This window comes from Festucalex cinctus, chromosome 3 (genome assembly GCF_051991245.1).
Source record: "Festucalex cinctus isolate MCC-2025b chromosome 3, RoL_Fcin_1.0, whole genome shotgun sequence".
Lineage (NCBI taxonomy): Eukaryota > Metazoa > Chordata > Actinopteri > Syngnathiformes > Syngnathidae > Festucalex > Festucalex cinctus.
Window position 1 is genome coordinate 19,899,468 of NC_135413.1, and position 19,121 is coordinate 19,918,588.

Sequence of the window (19,121 nt, forward strand, 5' to 3'; positions counted from 1 at the left end):
CTAACTTTTGGCACACTGTAGAACGCTTGTCTAATGCAATTTTGGCAGAGCAGCCAGCCAAGTTCCCAAACAAACAACAGTCATAGAGCCCTAAATGTTGAAATTCATCCTCACCCTTTGCATGACTTTGGTCTCTCCTGATGTTATTCACAACATCACTCCTCCTGAATGAAAAGTACTTCCTATGACAATAATCATCCGGACAAGCATCTTTATGTCATGTGTTCATCGAAGTGATTCATGCAACTGTACAGCTGTCCATCCAGCTATCCTTTACATTGTCTCCTCTAACGCATCTGTCTGACTGGATGTCAAGCCATCTCTGTCCTGATGAAACCCTTCAAACTAATCTCATTCGTTGATATCATCGCAGCGCCTGCAATGGAGTGTGTATGCGTGCATGTGTTTGTGTGCGGTCCAGAGCAGTATTGTCCTGGAACAGCCTGCTACTCATAGTAGACTTATGTAACTAGACTGCATGCATTTTACTGTCAGCGCTTTTGCTTTGGTTGCAAACACACCACCAAGTTTGTGTGCAAGTCTTTGTATCCACAATTTGAGTGTGTGCAAAAATGTACAACAGTCACTGACAGTGAGCCCATTTAATGCAAAGGGATTTGATGACAATAGTCAGGTTTCCATCCAATTGTTTCAAATTTTTTAAGCGAATTTACTGAAAATGCACAAAACGGACATTCAACTTATGCCTGTTTCCATCTGTTCTTCCTTTGCGAATACTCAGAGGGGACTCCACCGCTGTAGGTGGCAGTATACACCATAGAGATGTGATCCCCACCAGTAATTTAAAAGAAGAAGAGGTAGCGACTGCGCCGTGCGATGACGTTGTATGACTTTGGTTTTTGTAATTCTTGATAAACTGTAGTGGCCTCCGTGGATGGGCTTAGGTTTTTGAACAATGTTTTTATATTAAGACTTACAGTATCTTTATCTTATCGCCGACTTGCGAAGTTACATGTATACATGCCAGGCCTTGAGCAACCGAACATGTGTAATGTTGTATTTATTATTGATTATTTTTAACCGAAACTGTGAATGCCATCTCTGAGGTCAAGCCATTATCCATATTGCTTTTTCTCACTGGGTTCACTGGGATGCTGGAGCTAATCCCAGCTGTCTTTGGGGAGTAGAAAAGATACACCCTCTACTGGTCGCCAGAAGGGTTGGGAAATCCAGGTCCAGATAGTAAAAACCCTGCCACAGATTGGTTTTAGCCACCAGTGCATCTACTTAACTGGCAGGTAAACAAGCTCATAGAAGCACCTTTTGAGTAGAAGCACCTGTGGCTAAAGTCAAACTGTTTCAGGGTTTGTTCTCACTGGACCTGGACTCCCCAACCCTGGTCACCAGCCAATCGCAGGGAATACATAGACAAACAACCATTCACACTACCAATCACACCTATGAACAATTTATGTAAATGGTAAATTGAGTGCACTTACTGTCTATAGCACGTTTGTGTATGTCATATGGTGCTCAAACCATTTTTACAAAGGTACAATGGCAGTGTTCAGCCACAGTCCTCTTCTGCTGTTATGACTACTAAGGGATAGATAGGGGATCGTCCAGAAAATTGGGATCGGTGCACCGTTTTGCATTATCAAGCTCCAACATTATGATTCGCTAACTTTAAAAAAGGTGTAAAAGGCCTCTGTGTCAAGACAAATGAGAAAATTACTAACAGAGGAGGCAAGAGAGCTCAAGCAACTTCTGAATGTATGTGTGACCTCTTAAGGCTTAGATACACCAATCCGACGTCGGCCAAATGTAACCAACGTCTACCCCCTGTGGCGTAGAAAAAATATGATGTAAATATACACACCGCACCAACCCCGACTATTACATACCTTCAGCGCATGTGCGAGAAGTAATTTTCTTCCATACCATCGGCGGCGGTAGTCAGTATTTCTAAAGGCAACCGGAAACCTCTTTACGGAGGCGGGATATAAGAACGTAAACAATGCATACCGGTTACTTTTTCTCTCACGATGTCCTCCAACGTTTTTTGCATAGTATCCTATATAAAAGTAAATCCTAACTGCTATATCCAGTCGTGTCCCCCTGTCATGCCATAGTTTGCCATAGCTTTCATACCTTTGTCGACAAACCATTTAACGGTAATATCTTACAATGCCGGTCACAGTGATCAAATGCCCCGACGCTGATTCAACATGTCAAAATTTGCTGGAAACGCCTCCCCCAGACGTATTCCAACTCGATCAGACTTTACGACAGTAATTTATACACTGATCAGTCGGCCCAACGCTGTCCGACTCCCGACGTCGGATTGGTGTATCTAGGCCTTTAATTTAACCTCCCATCATTGTACATCCTTTCTGTCAATCATTTTTCAGTACTGAATCCCCTTTGACAGGCACATTCACATTTTCTTCCCTTCACGCTCAAATACAAAAGTCTATCAACCAATACAAAAGTCTTGCCCAGCTTACCCCCATCAGAGTACGTCTCAGTGCCATATCCATCTTGCAGCCCGTTGTTCCACGTTCCCTCGTACTTCCCGCTCATCCCGGTGCTCTCCCGAAGGCCGTAGCGTCCCTTAAAGCCGTGCGTCCATTCCCCTTTGTAGACCCATCTCCCCTTGTTCTCGACCCCCACGCCGTGTCTCTTTCCCTGCGCCCATGTGCCCTGGTAAGTGTTCCCGCTGGGCCAAGTGTAGACGCCCAGCAGCTCGAAGCCGTGGGCCCACGACCCACAGTACTCTCCCTGGCCCTTGGGTCCCGTGCATATCCCGTGGCCGTGCGCCTTGCCCTCCTCCCACCCGCCGCAGTATGACCCCCCATCGTCAAAGTTGAATCTGCCTCCAGTGGACATGCATGAAACAGGTCTCGGCAATTCACCCGAAGCCTCGGCAAAAAGTAAAAGAAAAGAAAAAGAAAAGAGAGGGGGAAGAAAGGAGGACAGGTTGGTGCTAATGGGATCAGTCCATGGAGCTGAGGTCTCAGGTGGAGGTCAGATAAGGAGGAGAAGAAGAGGAAGGAGTGAGTGGGAGGGAGCGAACTCCCACTCAGTTCAACACAGGCCTCAGTTGCTCAGTTGCGGTAAGCTTTACAAACCGAGGAAGAAAAATTACGGTGACTCCACGTGGCGGCGTCAGGGATCTCCTGGTTGATAGTTCACACCATCCTCCTGCTGGCTTTTTGGGAGCACCAACTCACAACTTGCCGGCTCCTGAGAGACGTCAGAGAGGACGACGCTGGTCCCATCGCTGCCATTATAAACTCTCAGCAGGCGATAAAACCGCGAGAAAGCTCCAGCGGTCCGCCATGGGCCGGCCTACGCGTTTCACAACACTCGCTCGCCTCCTTTCCTGCTTTCAGCCGCCTCCTATGTGACTATGCCGCCTCGTCCTCTTCCTCCTCCTCCTCCTCCTCTGTTGCGCGTGGAGCACAGAAGTCTCCCCAAAGGCAGCTCATCAAACATCCAAGCTTAGGCTTCCACGATCAGGACCAAGGCCCCAACTGCACAGGCATGTGACATGCTGTCGGATCGATCAAAAAAGCACTTCCTTCCTCGGACGTTGATGTTGGTCTTCAACTCCGCTCTTGGTGATCGAGCATAATGATAGCATCGTTAAATCACACAACTAAGTCAATCTGTAGCTCACTTTTGGTTTACGCATAGAGCCGGGGAGCTCACAGTTACTTCGAACGGTGGTGGAAAAATCAGGGACAAACATAAATTAATTGTGCTTTGCTGTTTTTTTTTTTGTCTGCCCATCGAGTGCCAGCAAACAGCAATGCAGTCTCCCCCCTTCCACACACACACCCACGCACACACAATGAAGATAAATAAGTGAATAGATGAATATCTCCGCCCGTGTTGCTCCTGCGGCTTCTGTCTCAGTCTGTCTGCAGGTCTTTAATCCAGTGCGTCCATAAGTGGTTTATCCTCTGCGTGGGTTGCCTTCAACGTTCCTGCTTGATGAGATAATATCCATCTATATGATCTTGTTTTGCTCTCGTCGGTGCTCTTCAGCATCTCCTGCTCATCTCCACGTTTCCCCGTGGAGAAGCGACTGACGCATAACCTGCTTGTCTTGCTCCCACAATTCTCTCTCTCTCTCTCTCTCTCTCTCTCTCTCTCTCTCTCTCTCTCTCTCTCTCTCTCTCTCTCTCTCTCTCTCTCTCTCTCTCTCTCTCTCTCTCTCTCTCTCTCTCTCTCTCTCTCCTCGAAAATCTGCTCATTACAGAGGACTGTTCCAATGCAGGCAGCCAACCCCACTCGCTCCCTCCTCCTGCTGTTCAGAATCACGCTCCAGCTTTTAAAGAGACACACTCTCACTCAAATCCTCACTTAAGTCACTTGTAGCTTTTCAACACAATTATTCTGTACCATACCGCAAACATGTATTGTGACTCATAATGACGATGGTTCTAGCACTACAACAAACCATTGTGCAAAGTACAAAGCGCTTTTTTTTAGGTATGTACTCAAAGATACTTAACTGCCTCAGATGCCTCCAGAGTCCCACAGGCCACAAAGGCCCGGCAGGACTCTTTCTTCAACTTGACGGCATCCCTTACCGATGGTTGCCGCCACGACAGGCACCGACCACCTTACAGCCACAGCTCCGATCGGCCGCCTCAACAACGGAGGCGCGGAACATGGTCCACTCGGACTCCACCCTAAGGCGGAGGGAGGCTACCCTCTCGTCTACAGGGGTGAACCCCAACATGCCATGCTGTTTGTTTTTTTGTCTTTCTGTAAAGAGCTTTGTGACAGTTCACGCTGTTTGAAAGCGCTATATAAATAAACTTGAGTTGAGTTGAGTTTATGATGTTGGTCAGTTATTAAATTCAACTGTGTAATATATATTAAACCGTAGTAGCACAAATGAACGAAGCAGATTATTTCCCCCACTTTTTGTGTGTGGTAACAATTAGCATCTGCTGATTTAGCCACCATGTACAAAGAGCAACATTGACTAGCATTGGTTCCTCTTTTGGTAGCCTGGAGCATGCTCAATCCTTTTTTTTTTTTTTCTTCTTCTTCTTTTTTTCCCCCCCTCTTCTCGTTGTGGCAGCTGGTCCACAACTGCTGTCAATCATTGTTCAAGTGTGGCGTTTGCCGTTTACTCAAAGTGGCATATGCGTTTGCTATGCTGCCAAAATGGCTGCGCTAACAGCCATTTTGGGACGAGTAACGTCAATGTCAGGATCTCTGTGGTGACCCACGGCTGGGCAAGGGGAAGCGTCCATCCATTTATTGTGCTGTGCTTTGTCTACCTGTTTGCTATGGGTGACCCTGCCAGGGACATAAAGCCCCAGACAACATAGTTCTGAGGACATTGGGACACACAAACCCCTCCACCACAGAGGAGACTGCCTGTTTGTTTTATTAAAGTTTAATTCTTGAAGTGCCTCACTCATGGGCATTTCACTAATTATGTTTGCCAAGATATGAGTAAATTAAAGCATGCAGAAATACAAACGATGTATGTCCTTCAGTATGGATTATCTTCCCAAGTACAACCCTTCCTCTCTCAACACTCCTTCCGTTGCCCTTGCCCTTCTGTCTACCAACGTCTTGGAGTGCTAAACCCATTCCAGGCCAGATTACGGTAATAAAATCACAGCGAGGTTAGGGATTAAGGTTAAAGCCTCTAAACACGCTGGTGGAAAGAGGAGAGAATGTGTGGGTGGAGAGAGGGACAGGAGGGGGCACAATGAGATCAGGAAGAGCAACATTAGCAATGCATGTGAAGGCACAGATAAAAACATGACATCACCTTAGAGCAGTGTTTCTCAATTCCGGTCCTCAGGCCCCCCTAGCCAGCCTGTTTTCCATGTCTCCCAATTGCAACGTAGGTGAGGATCGTTATCAGGCTTCTCCAGAGCTGGCTGATTAGCTGTCATTGGAATCAGCTGCATGGGAATTGGGAGACATGGAAAACAGGCTAGCTAGGGGGCCTGAAAACCGGAATTGAGAAACACTGATCTACAGCAACTATAACGGCTCAATTTTCCATTACATATTGAGCAATTACTTGGCTGGCCGCTAGGGGGAGCGCCTCATAAGTGTGGCGGGGAAATGTATGGAAGTCTTCAGGTGAAAAAGACTCTTGAGTTTACATTTACTTGTGTAAGACATTTATCTGTCCAGCAACTGACTCAGTTTTGAATACGTTTATATGAAAAATGTGTATTATATCTTCAATTTTAACATTTTAAAACATTTTCTTTCAACTTTATGAAGCACACAATTAGGAATATTAATACTGATTTAATAAGTACTGTAATTTGATTTATGTACTTTTGTAATTTTACACAAAAAAAATGTCATGAAACAATTGACTATGTAACTGACTGACATGTTGCATGGCAATAGTGTTTAAGAAGGACACAAATTTGTTGACAGAAAGTTTTCTCTGTTAAGAAGATATTTGTATGTTTGTTTGTTTTTTTTAAATACACTCACTGTGAAGAAGACGCCAGTTTTAATGAGTTTAAGCGATAGTACAAAAATAAACTATTTTCTCATTGAAAAAAAACGTATTGAGTAGTTTTATCATAGATTATCGTGGATTTATTACCTGACCAATATATCTGTTGAGATTATGTCCTCAGTTGATTGTTTATTCAGTTGATGTGTAATGTTGAGCTTGTGCCACTGTGAGGCGCTCGAACACTTTTCTTTTATCTTTCTTTTACTTCCGTGTTAAGCCTGGAGGCTGTTGAATGCAGACATGCTTTGTTGTGCTCCGCAATAAATACGTCATACTTGGCTAAAGAAACTTCATCTTTCCGTCATCCATTCATCCGAATGCATCATTAAGGTGCCAAAACTTAATATTGATAATCGCGGTACTGTATATCGTGAGATAATTATCATGAGCCTTTTAGCGCATACCGTATAAGTAGACGTACCCAGAGGTTACCACCTCAAGTTAGTGTGCGTAAAAAGATAACTAAATCAGTTTTCTCCATCTCTCTCTCACACACAAAATCACGCAGCCAGTACATTTCTGATAAATACGTCTTCCTACGTCAGCGGTGCACCCTGAAAAAAATTCTCTTTGGTTATTTATAAAACCTTTTCTTGTCCCAGAGTTAAAATTAAAAAGGGGGAACGCAGGAGTGGGAAGAACGGGGGCTATAACGGAGGGAGATTGGAAGAGAGCCTCATTCTCATCCATCTCTCCTCTATTATTCATCAGCCTTTTCTCTTCCCTCATTCAGCATGCTGATGGAGAATAAAATAGGTCAGAGCGGGATAGACTGCTGCTCAACCAGTGATTGATGTCTCCTCTGACACGTCGCGCACTTTGTCCTCACCACCTTCTGCATTCTTTGTTCCTCTCCTCCTCTCTCATGTCATCTTTCCACTGCTTGCCGCTCCTGTCTCCCACTTGTACTTGAATTCACTGACTGCAACAATGTTTACTTGCAATGAAGTGAAAAGAATGCAAGTCTCACTTGGTGAAAAGCAAGTGAGATGTGATATTGAAATGTGTGAACAGTGTAAAGAAATGTGGACTTGGTCCTCCTAGTCAGGTGAGATTTTATTTATTCAAATGTAAAAATATATTTCACCAAAGGATCATCTTTCCTCACACACATGGGGTTGAATATTCTTGCATAACGCGGTAATGGTGATAGATTTTGAGATTTACGTTAATCAATTAACTGAACTGACAAAAACGCTAATCAGCAAAAGACAAATCTACCTGCAGGCTTGTTCAGGTTCGCATAGCGCTTGATCCTATCCCAGCTCCCTTTTTTGATATGTTGCACTAATTCATTCCTCAATAAGGAAACATTTCTGGCAGGAGATTTCCTTTTATTATAAAATAGATTATACTGGAGACAAACCCCAAAATGTACAACATGAACATGAACCTTTACCGTTTCTTGTTGGGTTCGGTTTAAAAAATAATAATAATTGAATAATCACGATCAAATTGATTTTCCTTTTAAAGCCTGATATCAATTCATAAAACCAAGAATCAATTACTTTCTCTTTTTCCCATAAATTCTTAAGAAAATAGAATCTTAAAGGCCTGTTTTTCTTGCATCTTACTGTTTTCTTGAAATTTAACTGTTCACTTGAAGTATTTTATTACATTTATGAAAGACCTAACTTACACTTGCACTTTAAGACAATTCAGAATCTTTTTAATTTAGTAGCAAATATTGAATTAGAATTATGAAATTATTTTCATGTCATCCTTGCTAATGTCAATGTTTTTGTAACACAAGTGATTAGAACACATTACTTGATGTAATAATTCAACCAGTTACTACCGCAACAAAATTTGTAGTGGAGTTTTTATCATGTCGTAATCAATATCAGATTGAAGTGAAGCAAATTGGTTGAATCAAACTGAACTCTTTTGAATTGAAATCAAATCAATTGAGGAAATTAGAATCAATACAAAGCCCTAGTTTCTTGTTCCTATACTTTACTCAGGGTCTCACATTAATGGTGGTCCTGGCTGGTACCTTGACAGACGCTCGCCAGTACAAATTTGATAAATACAATTAAACAAACACAACCTTTGCCTTTTGAGTTTTAGCCTCTGTAATTGGTGAAACCATTTTACTGCACTGCACATATTTTACCAATGTTAATTTGCTAAGTATGTATAGTAATTAATCTTTATTGTATTGTATCATGAGTATACAGTATGAGGCAAGTACCGGTTCTGTCAGGGTCACCAAAATTTGCTTGATGCCCCTACCCACCACTGTCCATATTTTCCACAGCCACTAGTCGCCCCCTGCTGTTCCTGACAAATAATGCAGTTTAACATTCAATTGCTTGAAAGGAAACAATTGCAGTCACACCTCTGAGCAATTTACACTAAAAGTTCAATACAACATAAAACATGCACATCATGTATTTTACAAAGAGTGGTTGAAGTCACTCAAACGTCCCCCGTGTGGTCTTCATAGAAGACTTTAGCCATAACTAGGGCGACCTTGGCAACTTTTTTGTCCTTGGCATCCGCACCCATATTGGTGCGTGCGAGTCCTGTCCAGTACTGCTCTGTGCGGGCCTGGTAATCTGTCAGCGTCTCCCCGTCATTCGCTGCTGGGTGCTCAACTTCTGGACAAAGACAAATTAATCTCATTTTGTTTGATGCTACACTGAAGTCTGCTCATCAAGAGGGAAAATCCTGCAATGTCCAGCGAGATGTGCTATGTGCTATTACTGCTTTCATTTATTTTAACCATGAAGAACTTTGCGATTTTTGCTACGTAAAACCAACAGAACAAAATAGAGGACCAATAATCCCTTGCCTTCCTCATCAGAATCCTCTTCCTCTTCTTCGCCTCCCTCTGCTCCTCCTCCCGCCTCCTCTTCCTCATCGTCGTCCTCTGACTCAGACTCTTCCAGCCATTCTTGGGTCTCTAAAGAGAGTGAATCATAAAACCCTGTGAAAACTCAAGACGAATAATGACGCTTGGTTACGGGACTTCCACGGTGGTCTCGACAAATGAGTTTTTCCTAATTGGCTGACTCACTGGGATCCATTTCAACCAAGACCTCCCACTGGTCCATCTTGTGAAGGTCCAGACAGTAGAAGTCGTTCAAGGTGAACTGGCGACTGCCCACCTCAAACATGCCGCCGTAAAGAAAGAGCTTGCCCTGACGCACCGTTGCCATGGCGCTGGACCGTGGGCAGGGCTCCACGAGGGCCGATTCTGAATCGGAATAGGAAACATCAAAACAGTGCAAAAGATTGTCACTGTTTCACATGTTGTAATTATTATAAAAAATAAATTAAAAATAAATTAAAAATGAATAAATACATAAATTAATTCATTAATTAAATTAAATTAAATTACAGGGGGCCCCGTCTTTTGTTTTGTTTTGTTTTTTTAAAGAATTTTTGGGGTTTTCATTTTTTCATTGAGCGTCATTTACATACAAATTTTCACTAACCACTCTACTGTCAAATCTATGCTAATTTCCGTTAGCCACTCTATGGAGTTTCTCATTATATTTTAGGAGTCAGCATGCATACTTAAGTTAGGACTAAATTATAGAGGTTAGTTTAAAGGTGTATAACTGATTCTCTTGTTCTTGTTAGATTCAAATCACTATTAATAAGATATATCATTGCATAATGCTTAAAAGTTTTTCCCTAGCAGACTACTAACAAGGGGAAGCTAATCTGACCTCACGTCTGGTAAGAAATCGATTGTGTTCTTTCCTCAACAATGGCAACAACCTCTGAAGAAAATGACAAGAAAACAAATCCGCTGAATCTCATTGGCTGACAGTTGACGCGAGATTGCAATCCCGTGAGGGTGTGCATTCGATCGTACCATCCTCTTCTTCTTCCTCCTCTTCATCATCATCAATGGCATCCTCCGCCTCCTGAGCTCCGGGGATTACTTCCTTGATGGTCATCACTGTGCCGTCTTCTGTAACGATCTCCTTGATGACCTCAGTGGGCCCCGTGGGAGCGTCGTCTTCTTTCTCCTTATCTGCCGCCTCCCCGCCGACTTCCTCCTTCTTCCCTCGCCGACGTTTCTTCTTGTCTGGCTTGTTACCCTGAGAGACAGACCAACAGATGTCAATTGTGTTCATGTTCCCCATCTATATTTATGCAGCCAATATTTTGTATATTATTAAGCAATTATTTTTTCGTTAATTTTTTTTTTTTCATTATACAGACCAATGTTATTTTAGTTAACAAAATAAACTAAAATTGAAAAATTCTTTTCATTAACATAATAAAATAAAGAAAATGTGTTTAAGAAAGAAAGCTAACTGAAATAGCACTTGACATTGACAAAATTAACAAACAAACTACTATACATAATAAAAATGTCCTTTAATTTCATCTTTAGCAATTAATTTAATAAAGGAGCCTTTTGGGTTTATTTCTAAGGTGATCTTAAATGTACTGTATTTATTTTGGCTGTAACGCAAAGAAAATTTGGCATTTTTTCCCCCCATAATTCCACAGGGCAGTGATGCCAACTTGGCAACTTTCTCTTAAATCTGGCAACTTTCCAAAGCCTCCCTCCTGGTGACTTCTTTTTTGTCAAAAGCGACTAGCAACAAATCTAGCAACTCTTTGTCTCTTAGTGTTCTGGAGACTGAGTCTATGAATAACAGTCTTGATTAAATACGATATTCTAGCATTTAGCAATACATTACAAGATTGGTTTATATAATGTGTGTGTAGCACAAAGCATTTAAGTCATGAAGTTATTTTGAGAAGTGATGTCCCATTTCAAAGGCAAAAAACAACAACAAACCAAGAGAAAGTTAATTTATAGTTCTAAACATATTTAGGATGGGCTTTTTTGCCCACTTTTTGCCTCTCCCGCAATGTTTTTCCTCTTTCCTACGGGTCCATTGCAATGACATGCAAATTGCCAATTAACCAAATAAGGCGATGATGCCATTTAGCAACTTCTAGCGACTTTTAGGACAGCCAATAGCTACTTTCCTTGGCAACAATACCACAACATATTGACTTTTTTTTTTTTTTTTTACCCCAAATTCCACGGGGTATGAGGCTGCGGAAGTCAAAACACCCTGTGGCATTATGGGGTGGAAAAAAAAAAGTTGTTAGCATCTAGTGTACAAGTATGTCAAAAATGTTTACTCCATATTGGCAATTCCACACTTCTGTATAAAAATATTAAAAATAAAACTAAGCATTTTGTAGACAAGTCAAACTAATAACTAACAAACACTTTCTGAAAACCAACTGAATCTAACAAAATTGCAAAAAAAAAAAAAAACTCAAAACAAAATAAAAACTAAAATGAAAATTCCAAAACTATTATAAACCTGGTTTGATTTAATATTTTGATGTTTATTTATACAATGGTTAATTATCTTTTTTCTGTATGTGACAGTTTTACAGTAAACTTGAACTGGGAGTCATAAACAAACATCTTGAAGCAAGCACACGCTATCAATTACTTTAACTCTGAATGTATCCCCCACAACAAAGAGTTTGTTGCATTTGTCATTTTTCACTATGGATTCAAGCGGTCTGTTGATATCAGCTCACCTTGAGTTGAGCGGGATACCAGCGGTTCTTCACCGTGTCGTACAAGTAGAGGTCGTTGTAGAAGTCACCTTCCAGCGTTTCCTCCTCTTCCTCATCACAAACCCCGCCGAACAACACGGCGCGCCCTGCTGGGCCCACCGCCATGGAGAAGCCAGAGCGGGGGGGCGGCTTGTTTCCTGAGGGGCTCAATTTGGACCATGTCCACTTCTCTGGAAAACACAGACGTGTATAACAATGAAAATAATAGGATTCATAGTCAAACAAGATGGCTACATTGTGCATAAGTTGGTCATACCTTGGCCATCTTTACTCTCTTGCTTGAGGAGGAACATGTCAGAGTGGATAGTTCCCCTCTCAATGTCCTTTTTCAGTCTCTATGTGAACATTGCAGCTATTAGAGCATTTGGAGATTGCATTTACATTTACAGCAGTAGCTTAACTTACAAGTTTAATTTGTTACATGACCAAGCTCTTAACTCAATTTGTCTTAATTCACTGCCTTCAATTTGTATTTGCGCGTTTGTTTGTCCAGCTGCTAAGGCATTACAGTAGTCTAGTCGGTCCATTTTTTTCGACCTATTGGGTGGCGGCGCATCTGAAGCAGATTTGCAACTCAAATTGTGGAAGACCGAGCAAAAAAATAAAATAAAATAATCTCTGCAATCATAATCACACACACACACATACCTGTTTGGAGTATCCTCCATAGATGATGACACCAGAGCCATCAGGTGTCGAGGTCATCTGGCAGGCGGAGCGAGGCGAGGGGCCCACGCCTGACACAGAGAGGCGTGACCAAGAGAAAGTGTCCAGGGAGAACAAACAGATGTCGTTGTAGTAGATAAAATCTCTGTGTGAGGTGGAAAACGTGTCATTGAAGAAAGAAAACAGAGGAATGGAAAATTTGTTGGAGAAACTGTGTCAAAAATGAATGAAAATTGACAGCTGATGTGTGTTAAGTCAAGCTAGCTTAACATCGTGCTCACCTGGTGCTCTCATGGAAACCTCCAAACACCAGCAGTTGTCTTCTACTGAGAGCCATCCGGTGGCCACTGCGACCCGATGGACCACCGGGTGCTCTAGACAAACGCATTAAAGGTTAACCTGTGCTGATAACTCCCAAAAAGTGTCTTAATCAACTTCAATTTACTATTAGGGTCAGCCTTCCTACAGAAGGCAAGCTAAATCAAACTCAACGAGCAATAGGCTGTTAACCGAGCCTGTCGTACTTGATATTCTCCCAGGTATGCGTAGCAAGGTGCAGCACCCAAAGGTCCTTGTAGTGGTAGAATTGTTCCCCATTAGGAGATGCAAACTCTCCTCCAAACACCCACAGCTGGCCCCCACCTTGAGAGACTGCCACCGCCTGAGGGAGGCAATGGTACACATAGCGGGGAAGGATTGTGTCGAACTTAGATATACTTTTTGAAAACATTATAGTAATATCAGTTGTCGCAATGAACCTTTGCAATGTTGAGATACTGTAAGAGTGGTTAGTCAGCAGAGTATGTGTGACTGTGACGTACCTGGTGAGAGCATCGTGGGGGAGGAGGGTTGGGGATCTCGGACTTAACCCAGCTGTTCTTTTTAATGTTGTAGAAAAACAGATCATTGTACAGGTATGTCTGCAAAAAACAAAAAACAAGTTACTAGATTGAAAGTCCATTCCATGACAAACACAAAGCAAATAAATGGTATCAATTGAGCTTTACTGAAAGAAAAAAAAAAAAAGTATTTTATTTTTTAATATTACCTTCTTTCCATTAAAGAATTCACCACCAAACAGGATGAGCTCATCTTTCTCTGGATGAGCACAAAGTGATGCACTCAATCTGTGAAAATCATGAAGCGACATTACTGACCCCACAAGTTAAATCAGTGCAAATAAAAAATAAAATAAAAAATTAAAAAGGCTTTCAAATTAATATATGTTAAAAAAAAAAAGGGTCCCATTTTGAGAGTACATTTTGTGATTTGCTTGATGGATTGCAATGTTTGTGAAATGGCGTCATTTTTCAGTAGTGGTGGTTGTGTGATGTGGTTATATTTCATGGCATTATGTCACTGACACTGCAAGCTCACCTTGCTGATGGAGGAGGACATGCCGTCTCTACTACCTGAGTCTTCTTGGCATCCATGCTCTGAAATTCAGCGATCAGAGCCTCCAAATCTTCCTAGAATTATTATTATTATTATAGAATAATTAGTAAATTGACTTGCACCACCAAATACGCTAATGTTTAAATTGGCTTTCTACAGCATTTAATTCAGTTAAATTTTAAGCATGACAAAATGAGCTCGAGAACTAGAAGTGTTGTGTTATGTTGTCACCTCTTCACGTTTGGACCTCTTGGAAACCTTTTTCTCCATTTTGGCAGCAGTCTTCTCTGCTCCCTTCACCTTCTTTTCATTTTTGCATTTTTTCCCCATGGCTGCGGGTGACTGTATTCAGTTATAATCAATTAGTACCTTAAATTGTCCGACATACAATCTCCCCACATGTTCACCAAAATCCAATGCGAACCGTCACCAGCTGGCTTTGCTTCCGGAAGCACTAACTACAGATACGGCGCCGGCTAGATACTCAGCACATGCGCCAGTAAGTTGTAGCAGTCCGGCTAAGCGACGTGCCCACAAGACGGCCGCGCTGGAGGGGATCACGTTCCCAACTTCCCATCGAACATGTACATTACCAAAAAACAATTATGCATACCTTGTCGATTTCTCAATCGACTTTCATGGTTTTACTCCAAGTTAACATTTACTTCACAAGTTGTCTACAAACTGACACGTTGCCCCCACTATCTTCAGGCACGTAAGCACGCAGCTGAAACTGCTATGTCGTATTACTCTATGGTGTTCCTGCCGGAACTTGATGCAACTACTGTAATTGACTAAATGTAACAGCGCCGCTTAGCGTATCGGAGGAATATGTTGCAATCTAACTCAATATCATCCAGCCACGTAATTATCCAGACATGTTTTTCTTTATTTCAGTCTTTACTTTTCTGGCTACTTTTAACTTGTACTTCACTCGATAATTTTTCACGATGTTTTTTTTTTTTTTTTTTTTTTTTTTTTTTAATGTAACTCTTTAATTTACCTACTACGCGTGTTTTTCATTGCATTCTCTTGTTTGACCGATAGATGGCGGTCGTGAGCTATACACTGGGGCTTTAACGTCTGGCGCGAGTGATACAATTTGAGTGCTGTGCGTTATTGTTCTGCAAGAGAATAAAAGCCAGCATCAATAATATATATATATATTTTTTTTTTTTTAAAGGCACCGACAAGCAGAGCGTGAACCTTTCCTACGAATCAGACAAGTTGGAGCCGTCTGCAGACTCCCATCACTCTCGCAGCCTAGATACAGGCAAATACACGGAGGAGCGCCAAAACAATGCCTTCGTGAGCCATCAATCAACCGCCTCAGATCGGCCATCTCTGATCCGACGACTCTGGCAAAGTTTCACACATGTTCAGCTGCTCGGCTTCTGAAGACAAATCACAGAGGCTGTCTCCCCCGTGATCGATTATCATCTGGACTCTCATCGTTGTCCTTTGTTTTATTTTGGTTTTTTCTTAACAGTGTGATTTACAGGACAAATGGCTGCTCGCCGCAATAGAAATCTCACGTTTAGCAATAAAGACAAAACTGTTTAACACTTCATACAGTCGCAGGACAACCAAAACCAAACCAAAATATATATTTTTTTTAAATCAGTAATGCAAAAATACTGCTAGCACTAATATTATTATTATTATTATTAATAATAATAATAATAATAATTAGGGGTGTGAATTGCCTAGTACCTGACGATTCGATTCGTATCACGATTCACAGGTCACGATTCGATTCGATACGATTAATCCCGATACGAATTTATAAGTCGATTGTTGCGATTTTTTTTCATTCAAATTTAGAAAATACTAATCAGTAAGCTTGTAGAGTGTAAGATTTATATGAAAATGTATTATTTATTTATCTGAAATTTCAGTCTTATAGAGGTTGTAATCTGTTTCATGTTTGAACAGCATTAAAATAAAATATTAAGGCTTAATGTTCCGTTCATATAACATTCTTCCATGCTCAAGGTGTGAATCCTAAAAAAAAAAAAAAAAAATCGATTCTGCCCTTATTGAATCGATTCGAGAATCGCGCGATGTAGTATCGCGATATATCGGCGAATCGATTTTTTTTAACACCCCTAATAATAATAATAATAATAATAATAATAATAATAATAATAATAATAATAATTCACATTTGGGAATTCCACTTTATCTAGATTTTTTTAGTTGACGATCTCAGACGATTCGATCTCGATTCGATCTTTGACGATTCGATCATGGACGATTCGATCTTTCACGGTTCGATCTTTGACGATTTGATCACGATTCGATCTTTGACGATTCGATTTCTGACGATTCGATCTTTGACGATTCGATCACGATTCGATTGTTGCCGATTCGATCTTTGACGATTCGCTCACGATTCGATTTTCGGTGATTCGATATTTGACGATTCGATAATTTTTTATTTTATTTTTTTTGACGGTTTGATTTTTTTTGACGATTCGTTTTGTTTTTTTTGTTTTTTTTGCCGATTCGATTTTTTGCCGATTCGATTTTTGACGATTCGCTTTTTTGAAAAATCGAATCGGCAAAAAAAATCAAATCGGCAAAAGAATCGCATCGTCGAAGATCGAATCGTCAAAAAAAGATCGAATCGTCAAAGATCGCATCGTCAAAAATCAAATCATCAAAGATCGAATCGTCAAAAAAAACAGCGAATCGGCAAAAAAATCGAATCGCCGAATATCGAATCGTCAAAAATCGAATCGTCAAAAAAAAAAAACTAATCACCAAAAAAAATCGAATCGTCAAAAAAAGTCGAATCACCCAAAAAAAATCGAATCGTCAAAGATCGAATCGGCAAAAAAAGTCGAATCACCAAAAAAATCGAATCGTCAAAAAAAACTCGAATCACCCAAAAAATCAAATCACCCCAAAAAATCGAATCGTCAAAAAAAGTCGTATCACCCAAAAAATAGAATCGCCCCAAAAAAAAATAAATAAATCGAATCGCCAAAAAATCAAATCGCCCCCCAAAAAAAAAAACATCGAATCGGCAAAAAAACAACAACAACATCGAATCGGCTAAAAAAATCGCATCGTCGAAGATCGAATCGTCAAAAATCGAATCGTGATCGAATCGTCAAAGATCGAATCGTCAAAGATCGAATCGGCAAAAAAAAAAAAAAAAATTCAAAAAAAAAAAAAAATCGAATCGGCGAAGATCGAATCGGCAAAAATCGAATCGTGATCGAATCGTCAAAGATCGAATCGTCAAAAATCGAATCGTCAAAGATCAAATGTTTTCTGAGTTTGATCACGTGACGCTAGTTTTGTTTGCCCCTGGGCACCGTTATGTCATTTTTAATAAACAGAAAGTGGCAAAATGGCCGCCTCTGAGATGAATTAAAATGGGTACATTTTGCTGCGTATTCCACCAACACAATATTAACCAGAATGCTGTGTTTAGACGAGTGGTGGACGATAGAACATATATGTAAAGATAATATTTATGTGTTGTTTTCCCATGTAAATAATCAAATAAAAATGATTGGAACAGGTTGAAGTCAGTTTAATGCAATTGCTGGCAAACTTTATACTGTTTGTGGTCAGGGTTTTGGGGAGGGGTGCTGCACCTGTGGGTCGGATGTGTGTCTCACTCTCAACACGCACATTCCACACACTCAATCCATTTTAACTTGCTGATACATCAGATGTATTTGAGCTTCCTTGTATGTGTGTCTTGCTTGTAAATGTCACTTCATGTGTTTGTGTTTCTACTGGGGAGTGAATACACATCAGTGTCTGTCCTGCATGGACCATCCCAGACTGCTTGATGTATTACGCCCACTGTGTCCTGTCTGGTTTCCTCTCTTTCTTTGTGAGACAATGTGAACAAACAAAGTGAATGGGAATAATAAACATCATCAAATTTGGTGTATTTTGTGTTGCTATGTCCATCCATTCATTTTCTGCAGTCTTCATCAGAGTGAGCAAAAGCAAGCCAATAGCAGGACACGCATATACTGTAGTGTGGGCAAACATGCATTCACAGTCACATTCACACCTAAGGACAATTTAGCGTGTTAAATTAACCTCACATGGATGTTTTTGTTTTGTAAATATGGATGGGAGCCTCTGGATGGCCTGAGTTGAGATTCTAACCCACATTCTCCTAATAGTGAGGCAGACATGCCAACCACTAGCACATTGTGCAACGGCAGCCTATTGCCATCAAAGTCAGTTTAAACCAAAGAAAAAGTAACCTTGCTCTCGCAAGATGAATTCTGGCGGGATTTGTGAGTTCACAAACTTTGGAGAATATGTCTTGTACCGCTCCCGCAGATAACTGCCGTTCCCGAACCACCGACCAATCACAGAGTGACATTGTGTTTGGGGGCGGGATATGCAACTGTGATGAAACCAGGAAGCCAGCGCCGATGCCGGGGCTAACAAACAAACCTAACATGGACAAATGGACGCTACAATTAATTCTGTTCTTGCAGAATTACTCACCGTTTCCTTGTTGAATGTTGAACAGCAAGGGGCGCTTCGACAAGAACGACGAACGGTCACAAAACGCATTTTCATCAGTGGCCGTGATTGGTTAAAACAAACGTGTAGAATGTCGCATCGTCCAATCAGCTCGGCTTTTCCCGACCAAATTACTGTGGAGAGGTATCCTTCTGGCTGTTGCCAGGTTAGAGAAAAAGGAGGCATTGCCATAAACTTTAGCCATGTAAACAAAGTTCGAAATGAAGTTCAAGTTGCAAGATGAGTGTCAAGAAATTCCCCACATCTAACATAGAGATGTTGTCATTATTATCAACCTTTGAAAAGTCACTGATGAATTTGATTTGGCAAAAGTGCAGTTGCTTTTGGGAACTCTCAGAATACATCATGAGTCATGACTATGGCAGGAGGGTGTTAAAGCAATCATACATCAGTCGTTCATATTCACTTGGCCTTCGCTTTAATACTCAGAATTCTCGAGAGGATTAAGTTGTTTGCTTCTGAGAGCATT

The 19,121-nt window shown here is 41.1% G+C and overlaps 2 protein-coding genes across 4 annotated transcripts in view; both read right to left on the reverse strand.

Annotated features, from left to right (window-relative positions):
* jph3b (junctophilin 3b) overlaps positions 1-5,833 on the reverse strand; it is a 45,523-nt gene extending 39,690 nt beyond the window's left edge. Inside the window, exon 1 of one of the 2 annotated variants that reach the window (XM_077516489.1) lies at positions 5,768-5,833. Coding sequence is in view for 1 of the 2 variants with exons in the window: in XM_077516488.1 (XP_077372614.1) it covers positions 2,469-2,850 (382 nt within the window). In the remaining variant the exon portion in view is untranslated. Of the gene's footprint in view, positions 1-2,468; positions 4,112-5,767 lie in introns of those variants that run through there. The other variant, XM_077516488.1, reaches the window with a different exon arrangement.
* Positions 5,834-7,522: 1,689 nt separating this feature from the next.
* On the reverse strand, positions 7,523-14,884 carry klhdc4 (kelch domain containing 4). Of its 2 annotated transcripts, XM_077516492.1 has the most exons (14): positions 14,736-14,884; positions 14,354-14,464; positions 14,105-14,196; positions 13,776-13,854; positions 13,549-13,647; positions 13,252-13,388; positions 13,009-13,101; positions 12,710-12,872; positions 12,318-12,396; positions 12,023-12,231; positions 10,314-10,542; positions 9,507-9,686; positions 9,282-9,392; positions 7,523-9,087 (listed from the first exon to the last, which is right to left on the reverse strand). In XM_077516492.1, exons 2-14 carry the CDS (start codon positions 14,450-14,452, stop codon positions 8,906-8,908), a joined length of 1,752 nt encoding a protein of 583 aa, XP_077372618.1. In that variant the 5' UTR covers positions 14,453-14,464; positions 14,736-14,884; the 3' UTR covers positions 7,523-8,905. The 2 variants fall into 2 exon arrangements, with proteins under 2 accessions (XP_077372618.1, XP_077372616.1); XM_077516490.1 differs by lacking the exon at positions 14,736-14,884 and having other exon boundaries at positions 14,354-14,690.
* Positions 14,885-19,121: the final 4,237 nt, after the last annotated feature.